Consider the following 10,270-nt stretch of genomic DNA (forward strand, 5'->3'; position numbering starts at 1 on the left):
TGTCACGGTAAATTTACCGGATCCCACATAAGGCCCTGTGATATTCCCTTATAGGCAGTTAGTTTTCTATAGTTCTCCCTTAAGGGTCGGTTGGTGGCTACTGATCCCCACTCCATTCCCTCTGAAAGCCACGTGATCCCTACAAAATCCTCTTGTCCCTTATGAGCGAGACATTCTTGTAAGCCAGGTATATTCTCTGCGTTATCACTTTTGTCATGCGCGTGACTGATAGCCTTAGAAACTAGCCCTATTTTAAACGTTTCAGTAGAAAAGTAGAATAACTGAGTATTTTTGGCCCCTGGACCAGCCATGTAGGAAACCAGCTGAAAAAGGGGATTAAACTATAGTTTCAACTGTTGTTGAATAGATAAGCGTTACGCTTATTTTAAATCTTCTAGTTCTAACTACCACGTAAACTTTCTCATACGGCAGAAAACAAAAGAAGTTTGCTAAGGGAGCAAACAGTCACACACCTATGACTGAATATGATAACAGAGCCTCGAAAGCGCGGAGGTTTCAAAAGGAATCGAGCATTGAGTGATGATATTTAAAAATTGTCAAAAAAAATGATATATCATTTCCTCTGTTTACCTCTATATCAATGATTTTAGCCGAAATATTTTCAGCCATACAGCTCCTCTATATAAATGAAGGTATTGTAAAGAGAGGAAAAGGATCTGAGATGGGAAAGGAATATTATAGAGGCTGGAGATTTTCTCTAACAGGCATGAGAAACGTTTAGGATAAAGCGATCGTATTTTATCTCGCTTTGTAATATTTCGGGGTATTATTTTCGGTCTTTAATCATACAAAATTAAGTTTGTTTTCCTTGTCAAAGTGGATAATCTATCTTACTTCAATGATTTATGATTTCATGAAAGGATTTCTGTGGTTCTTTTTCCTAGCGGCCTTACTTTAAAAATACATTAAATCTTTAGAAAGATATTCGGCGTTTTTAATTACTGTTTCACGGAGGTTGTAGTTTACCCAACTTTTTTTTTCGATGATTTTAAATACGCCTGATGCTCATCAGCGTAACACAGAAGGCTCCTTCTCAATGGGCTTTTAGATTTAATTTGGTTTTATTATATCCTTTTATCTCATCATTTACGTTTACCAGATCTTCCATGTAGAGAGTTATCAGAAGTGGCCATTCAACATCCCTATGACAGTCCTTAATTTTGAGTTTCGTGACCTCAATCGAAAAAACTACATGTTGTTTTTCCATACTTGGTGCAGATAATCATGTTAACATGTCAACAACTGAACTACTGAGCTGTAACCTTGATTTGAAGATTACTTTTCCTCCTGGAGGAAGTTTGACCTCCCTGCGAAGCCTGATCTCTCTCAGTTCACAGGATACCACACGCACCAAGTATGAGGTCGTCTGAGCCAATTTATGGAGCACACAAAGAGCAAGAAACGCTGCGAGAGTCAAGTGTCAATGCCCCTAACTGGGTACACCGGGTCCAACGGTTATACTCACTCATAGCTGATAAAAATATCAACCTGGTGCCCAATAATTATAAGCGTCTCGTGAAGTAGGTTTTTTCCACTTAAGAAGAGAAGTGAACAAATTGGCCTCAGTTTTTTCTGTTTTTTTTTTTTTCTTTTTGTATTTATCTCAACGATTAAACGAATTATCTGTCAAGAACTTGCCACTGTGATAGCATGCGTCGATTTGAAGAGTATTTCAACTCGAAGGGGACCATACGACTTCCTCATCAGGTTATGACATCAGAGGATTAGAGGTATGTCGGGTCGGTGGCCACACGAGGCGTTGAAAATGTGAAACGACCTTTGCATGACCAAAGCCTAAGTAAATGTGCACAGTTATGAAGTGAATTGACAAACTGTTTCCCTGTTTTCTACAATACCAGACATACACTTATAGCTCTGCCAAATACACACTCTAAACTCTTTAGTTGAGGGGTTTTTTGTGGCGTATCCCAATCTAGACTCTTTGTTGGAACGGGTACTAAAATAATCCTTAAGGAGTGGGTGGAAAGCAGTGAAAATTTCTCTGAAGTCTTTTACACAACACAAACTACTTGGAAATGACCCAGGTCTGAAATGTTTTCATAATTACAGACTTTCGTTTCACTGACCCAGTCATGTCTAAATGTCTGCAACTATCGAGGCCTGGCTAGGGGTTTCGGGTTTAGGGGTATCTGGAATCTCTTTTTACTTTAATAAGGTAATATAATCTTGATGAGAGAGGAGTATTGGCGAGCTCTGAATACCACTAACTGCAAATCCCAAAGTTCATCCTCCTTACAATTTTGCAAAGATGCATATGATCCAATATCCTATTAACTCTTGATTAGTCAGCACCAGATCGATGAACGTACTTTCCAAGGACAAAGACTTGCTTGGAAAGTTAAGAGGTACTGCAAGAACTGGATCCAGCGATACTTGGATGAAATAATTAAATGATCGGGTAACACATGTTTTTAGAAAGAACTACTTTATTTAGCTGATGACCTGTTTCTGTTTTTCATATTAAAAACGAAAGTCTTAACAGGCTGAGTGAAGTTAAACTAAACTTAACAAGTATAAAACCTGCAATAAAATATTATCAACTCTTACAGACTTTGTACATGTTTAATAACCAATTTATACGCTATGACTTCAATGTTTATCTTTTCACTCTCATTATCATATGACCAATAAATAATATGCACTTCTACTTGTGAATTAATATACAGTGTACATATATGTTTATGTCATTACTATGTCAGCGGTCGCCCCGATGTGTTTGTATCAAGATTGGATGTTTCAGTAAAAGGCTGTGCAACCGCGCATGAATCCTTGATTTCTTTGTGTGCATGTATGTCGCTCAAATTGTCTCTATCATTTTCTGCGCTCTGTACTGGTGTTTCCTCTTCAATCATTGGTATTGATGTTGTTGTGGAGTCAGCTTGTGTTTTCTTCTTTTTAGCTTCCTGATCTTCCCGTTTTTGTTTTCTCCATTTTGCTCTACGATTTTTGAACCAAACCTGCCGAGAGACATAATGCCATGAGTCATTGAAGAAATTGTAAGGGGCTAGTACATTTTCCTCTGAGTATATTCATTGCAAAAGGCGGATTCCCTCGCTCAAATATAAAGTAATAGTTTAACGCGACAAAAAGAGGTTAGGACTGGTCTTTATTTATCCTTTATCTTCTATTTCACCTCTCATTTGTAGGTGAATTGGCGGTCAGTTTTCTGTACTCCTTCCTTTATACTCTATTGGCGACGAGTGATCCCCAAAATCCTCCACCCCACCCTCAAGACGATACATAATGACTGCTTATAAATACAAATTGACCAGTTTTCGGGAAGTGTTCTGATAGCGTATGTTAGACATGAAAGACAAGGTTGGCAAACATTGCCGAATGTTGCTACACTTGCTGTTTTGAGTGGTTAGCCGATGAAGGATACTGCTGCCAAATTCTTCACAATATATGTTCAATAACATCAATATACTGATTGTTTTAGTCGACATATCGTTCTTTTATGGTGATAACTTTCAAAATAGGATTCTTAAGAAAAAAATTTTATTTTTACAATCAAATCTAACCCACCAGTAAGTAAGTTAAGCACTAGCTGGTAAATCAATGTTTGATAAGTTACATTGCGTTTTAAGCGGATTAGCTGTATGCATCAAAAGTAGTCGGTTAGCTGCCAAGGTTACTCCATGATTTGCGAGACTAATATTAAACACAAATTATTCTAAGACCAGGTCTTAATAAGCCCTTGGGCCGCGAAAATGGAGAAAGGAATTAATGTACAAACCATTTAACAAAGAGTACTGTATCATCACGACTACGGCGAATTAAAGAAAACCTCACAGATGTTGGAATAGGAAAGCGAAGCTTACGATCATTAATTAACTGTTTGACAAACTTATTTAAACCGCACTTTTGCCCATGAACAAATTTGGGTTTAAGCTTTTAATTGACTTAGCACCATATACAATAGAATTATTTTAACCCAGACACAAATCTGTTAAAGACTCGGACCATTTTCACAACATCGAAGTGTGAAAATTTGTTATATCTGTCCTGCCGGCTTACTTGAACTCGAAACCACAATTTATTCTACACCCCGCAGAAACGACTTCTGTCCGGCTCCTTGTCAGCCGTCCGAGGGGTGGATAATTAATGTTGTGTTAACTGTAGATTCCTCAACTGATACACAATACAGATCCTTGAGAATCCATGTTTCATTATTTTTCTACATCTTTTTGATTTCACAAAACTGATTTGAGATCCAACACCGTGGATTGTTTTGTTAGCTATGTTAGCTTTCTCTGATCATACTTCACTCAGCGATCAGCGAATGTGCGCAGCGACACCAGTCTACATGATTCCAGAAGAGCCTAACACTTTCTCATAGCATTATTCGATCTGAGCAGACAGAAAAACCAAATACTTTGTCGCTTGAAAAGAAAAGAGAAATCCCAACTGACTATTGCCGCTTTCGTGTCCAAGTCGATCAGCCTTCGATCGACCAAACAATTTGATACGATTGGAACTGAAACTCGAAACACGAAAACCGATAAAACGAAAAAGAAGCTAGGATTTTCATGGTACCATATGATGTTATGATCCTCATCGAAGACTCACTGAATATAAAACCAACTGAACAGTGTTTACCGTAAATTTAGAAACGCTGTGCGACTTAACAAACCGAGTTAATGTTTGTCAGATTTGATTTCTCTCGATCTCTGTGTTCAGCAAAATCCACCGATATTGGTGATATGAACGCAAGAATCAAACCTTTGAGAAATTACCTTTCCTTACATTAGATCATTTGTTGTCAGCTATCCAGGGAAGAAAAATTTGAATTACTTACATAAGAAGACCAAGAAAGACAGTGGATCACACACCAACCTATAACACAAGGTGGAATTTGCTCATTACGCTGTTAGGAATTCATCAACACAGTCTTCCGAGAACTGGTTAATTCCTAAATTTTACCGCAAAATTGATGAAGAAAAAAAGATCAAAAACACCCGCACGAACATTTTTTCGTGATGAGAGTTTTTCCCGTTCTTTGAGGATCACATTGAAGTTCTACGAATCTAGAAAATTCCAAAGTTGTTTGTCTGTTGACGAAGAACGTGGTCGAAACTCAGCCACTTGATAAGTTACTTTGCTGTTCATAGGAATGCTCCCTGAAGCTTAATTAATTTAACTTTAAAATAAACTGAATATCAAGGGAACAAAGTCTGAAATAAACCGACTTCAACATTTAGAGCCTGTGGTATAAACTTCAGTTTAAAATTATCCAGGACTGAGAGTCCTTGGACTTGTGTTCTCTCATCAATGGAGTCGCAAAGACGACCTCTTTTTGTAAGGAAGTGATTAGAACCAAAGCTCCTAATGTTTACTCTTCATTTGAATAATTTAAGTAGGGCTTTCGTAATTCAATTACCAGTTTAATACCCGGGGTTTATAAAGCGCGAGAATTCACACATCTTCAAGACTTCTGGTCGCCACTTAGTAAATCGTGTTGGCAAAATTGTGAGTACGAAGCGATCGTTGATCTTAGTCTTTGAACTTCTCGCTAGTAAAACATCCTTTTTATTACAAACATAAAACATCACTTCTGTGATCATAGCCTTCTCATAAGATCACCTAACTAGAGAAAAGAACTTTAGCACATCGATGAATACCCAAGAAAAGTGGGTGTACCTCAACTGTGATCGATTGCAAATGGCGCGCCAACGTGTCGTGGAAACTCTTGTCCTCTTAAAATATTTTTTTAAGTTTCGTTGGAGAATCTTGGTAGTTATGCAACAGAAGTATGATAAACATTATGAATGTTTACAAATATTGCTTGAAGCCTTAGGTTTTTGTCGTTGTGCTTTTAATAAAGATGTTGTACCTGACTATGCACGGCCACTGCTCCAAACAATGTGTTCACGTATCTGTGCGAAGTGACACTTCTTCTAAAAGTTGAATAATCTCCTTTGTTAGCCCCTTTCCACTGAACAGTAAAAACCAAAACGTATCTTCAGTATCATTCTTCCACGTTGAAAATGAAGAATATCACAACTTTTGGATTGATTTAGTTGGAACGGGCTTGCAGCTCAAGATCTACAGAAGGACCATGTCACTCAAAATTCTGGACATGCCACGTCTACTAGTGGCATTTTAGAGAAATCATTAATCTTCTAAGTTTTGACAGCAATATGCTATCGTATTTACTCCACGATTATTACGATTAGAGTCGCGGTGTCCTTAGAGAAGCCAGCGATAGCGTCAAGTAAGTCGAGATATGTTTGTACAATACAGATTTGAACGTGCCACTGTACTAAAAGCATAATGGTTTTTTTGGAATCGGAAAAATAAACTGGAAAATTAGCATATGATTTGGAACTCTTCCTTTGCTTGCATAAAAGCCAATTGGTCGGAGTTTGTTATCATTCGCTTATTTCATTGTATACATTTTACCTGGTCATGGGCCATTTTTTTGGTTTCCTCTGTTTCAGTCGGCGAGAGGCCATAATTGCATTTACGCTTCGCTTCCGTAATTTTGCACGGTTCTGTTAACATCAAACACTTTGATAAACAAGTGGGATAGCTTCTGAAATAGTTGCTTACCAACTCTCTTTACTTTTCACAAAGCAAGTTAGGATGAATTAAGTGGAAGTAATATTAAAAGCAATAGCTTTTGTTTGTGGTGGTTAAACAAGAGCGTTAGGGGCACGCATGCCTGGATGTTATGAAGGCAATATTATTATCTTCCTTCGTTCTTACCTCGACGCGTTCTTCTCTAAGGTCCACCTTCATAGCGAGTTCCTCCCGAAGGAGAACATCAGGGTAGTGAGTTTTCTGAAACGTTCCTTCTAGCAGTTCGAGTTGTTCTTCAGTAAATATCGTTCGGTGTCGTCTCTTACGTTTCGGTTGCGAGCGTAAAAGATCGCCGAATCGCGGAAATCCTGAAAAATGAAATCACACAAACAAAGAAATTAGTGACGACGAGGAGAATAAGGGTTCTGGTCTGTTTGTCTTCACTTAGTTTCTCTGTAGGTCTTATGGTCACCATCTGTTGAGAGTTGCACTCGCTGAGCTTTTAAAACCCTAATCTGTGGGTGTAACTGTTCCAAGGCCGGGGCGAATTAAAGTGTTATCGAGACACCAAGGGCTACAAATCGTCAAAGTCCTTCACATGATACAGTAATCTTGCAAATAACACCACGTGAACGGAATCAACTGCCATTTTTTCGAACAATAATCCACTCCGCCAGAACCGACCCACGTCACGTTTCGACGGATCAATAGAAAGCGCTGAAGAAAATCGGTCGTGGATGGAACACAATCCACTTGACGAGCTGAGTACATGTAAAATGAAAAGAAAGAAAATGATCGTACCGATATAGCCTGGAGCCAGGGCTGGGATAATTGGGTACGGGTGTGGAATTGTATACGGCACACATCGCTGGTGGGTTGGCCGCGAAAGAATGCTCTCAATAGTGAAGGAGGATCTAAAAGCAGACATGATACGTTGACCCAAATTAATTCACACTGAAGTTTCTTAAACGCTGGGCTCTTAACGCTGTTTCGCCAACCGGCCGGAAGAATTGTGCTTGATCGGGGTCACCGAATCACACTGACTGACTAATAGGCCCAATATGCCAGCCGCTTTGTAGCCAAAAGGATTTACGAATTACTTACAGTGTTAATTCGTTACGTCATAAGAGGTGTTTGTCTACAGTGAACGACCTCTATTAGACCGGGGACAGCTCCTCAGAAACCAGCCAATCACGGACTGGAGCGATAATTGAATTTTGATTAAAATAACACAAGGAGCGGACTCGATTAGCTCGAAATTGTGCAGTTTACTGACAGCATCTCTTTAGTATTTGGCGCAAGTGTAATTCGTAAATCGTGAAGGCATCGCTATCATGATTGACAGAATTGCTTTCTGTAAGCACCGCCCCATCGATTTAGAGGTTAATGTAGCACGAGCAGGAGTTATTGTTGTTCCCTTTATATTTTCCGCCTCCAAGCTCATCTTGAACTCGAAAGAATACATTCTACCTAACAACTTAACCCTCGTTAAACTCTTCTGTTCTTGATAAACATTTTGTTGAAGCACTAAGGCTGGAGATTGACAGATGAAATGTATACACTTCTAATCTTTCATGTCAATGAACTCGCCTACACATTTCGGCCGTACCTCTTGTGGGGTAGAGTTACATTCCACGAAGGGGTTTCTCTATGAATACACCTTACTTAAGTACCGTATGTTTTCAGGTCTGTCTCACTTGAGTATGCAAAAAATGAGATTAACCCCAAACAATTCTTTACTATAAGCAAAATGATTTCATACTGTTTGTGGTCATTTTACCCATTTTTGCGAAAATCAAAGAATTTTTCAAACTTGTTATCAAGTCTGCCTATTTTGACACCTTAGCAGAGACGTGCCTTCCTTTGGCGGTAAAACTCCCGTAATCTGCAACTGACTACGAGAGAAAATTGAATTGGCGTGTAATTACTTAATCAGCACTTTAATTACTTTTGTCTTTATTCTGTCTCCGGTGCTTTGGTCCTTAAAGGAACTGCACGTCCTCAAAAACAAACTTCTTCCTTACATCTAAATGTTCTTATTGAAAAGTCATCGTAGAATTTAATTAACAACACCAAAACACAAAATTACATTACCAATGAGATGTGTAAGTGAGCTCGTTACCGTCTGACGGCTTTTATTAACTTCTTACAGTTCTGTTGTTCTTCATCGTGGGGGGAACTAAAAGTGATGTGTTAGTTTAATAAAGTTGCTTTGTTTTTCTAATTTCTTGCCCCTTTAAGGGGGTATATTTGCGCGTACCTGTTTACTTGAAGTTAATGAACATGAGTTTTTGTCTGTTGTTAGTTTATTCTGCTCCCTAATCTTCAATTTGTTTTCCCCATCGATGCCAAAACCTGCGAACTCTTTGTAGCCTTCAATCCTTGAACAGTTCTTGTTTAAGTTCCACTTGTTAATAAACCTAAGTTGTATTTGACCTTTTTGAAATCTTTTTTATTTCGCTCAACCACATTCAAATACACATACACTCGGGGAACAGGGAACGAACCGGTTCGGTTATGGAAATACGAATATTATCTGAAAAGGTATGAACTCAATTCTTTTTGGAAGTTGTCCTCTTTTCTGTGCCTCTTCTCCTACCAAATCAATTCAGTATTAGGTCAGAGTTAATCCGCAGTAATGTCTGCGGATGAAAACGAAATTGAACCAAATAAAGTTGTGAAGATTTCAATCTTGCGTATATAATCACAAGGTTGAAGAGTCAATGATCCGCAAGCTAAAAAAAATTGGTCACGGTTCTATTATTCACAGATTTGGATTTCCATCTTTTTGTAAAATTGATCCTGCGGCCTGCATAATGAATTTGATTGCTGGTTAGTTTTCTGCGTTTTGTTTTTTACTTCTGTACGGTAACAGCTTAAAATGCCGTCGAGGTTGAACATTATTCTGCTGGTGAGGATTGTGGCAATCCTGTTTACCGCAACATAAAACTGCGTTTGAAAGGCTAATTGGGTTGAACTCGCTAATTCTTTGAATTCAGGGTGCGACTAACGGACAGAAAAACCGTTTTCAACTGATCTGAGATTTTCAATCGCTTTTAGAAATTTGTGGATAAAATTGCACATAGGAGAGACCTCAGACTGTTTCTGAAATGGTTTTATAAAATGAGCACGTGTGGTCTGTGTAGTATGATGCAAATGGCCTCGCAGTTTACCCCAAAGACTGGCGATGATGTACAATTAATTCTGTTCCTCTCACCCTCCTACTGTACCAAACCTGTGACTCTAACTATTTTGAATGAGTAACTTAAAAGGAAGCAAAGGTTTCGCTAATTTTGCGGTCAACACCTTAACGTGTGCGGGTTATTCCTAAAACGCTGAAGTGGATATAAACTAAACTGACTCACCTTTTGAGAGAATGACTAAGTTTATGAAGAAAGCATTTTAAAACAGCTTGCTTCAGATTTTGGTTGGTTTCTTTTTCTCTGAACATAGTTAATCTATGCGTGCTATGTGTCCTCAGAGATGAACATCGTTTGTGGCGAAAACCAAATCTTTCGAATATCAGTGGTATACAGTGAAAATTATTGGTCGGCATTTTCGTAGTCCAGAACCGCTTGCACTCATAAATTTGATATTGTATTGAGTAAGATTTCATTGATCTCTGCATTAGAGAAAGTATGTCATGGGCGGAAAGCTGTTAGGAATGGAAACTGTGAAAGTACACTGTGGTTCATTGACTTCATTG

At 38.5% G+C, this 10,270-nt stretch overlaps 1 protein-coding gene across 5 annotated transcripts; it reads right to left on the reverse strand.

Annotated features, from left to right (window-relative positions):
* Positions 1–2,450: 2,450 nt before the first annotated feature.
* Positions 2,451–7,698, reverse strand: LOC113671580 (dorsal root ganglia homeobox protein). 5 transcript variants are annotated; one of them, XR_016182985.1, is made up of 6 exons: positions 7,366–7,683; positions 6,751–6,932; positions 6,445–6,536; positions 5,876–5,977; positions 4,841–4,878; positions 2,831–2,999 (listed from the first exon to the last, which is right to left on the reverse strand). XR_016182985.1 is itself a non-coding variant. In XM_089194085.1 (5 exons), the coding sequence occupies exons 1-4, from the start codon at positions 7,490–7,492 to the stop codon at positions 4,867–4,869; spliced, it is 423 nt and encodes a 140-aa protein (XP_089050211.1). In that variant the 5' UTR covers positions 7,493–7,683; the 3' UTR covers positions 2,451–2,999; positions 4,841–4,866. The 5 variants fall into 5 exon arrangements, 4 of the variants coding, with proteins under 4 accessions (XP_089050211.1, XP_089050210.1, XP_089050209.1 ...); XM_089194085.1 differs by lacking the exon at positions 6,445–6,536 and having other exon boundaries at positions 2,451–2,999; XM_089194084.1 differs by lacking the exon at positions 4,841–4,878 and having other exon boundaries at positions 2,451–2,999.
* Between the last annotated feature and the right edge of the window lie 2,572 nt (positions 7,699–10,270).

This window comes from Pocillopora damicornis, chromosome 14, assembly GCF_964200805.1.
Source record: "Pocillopora damicornis chromosome 14, jaPocDami1.2, whole genome shotgun sequence".
Taxonomy (NCBI): domain Eukaryota; kingdom Metazoa; phylum Cnidaria; class Anthozoa; order Scleractinia; family Pocilloporidae; genus Pocillopora; species Pocillopora damicornis.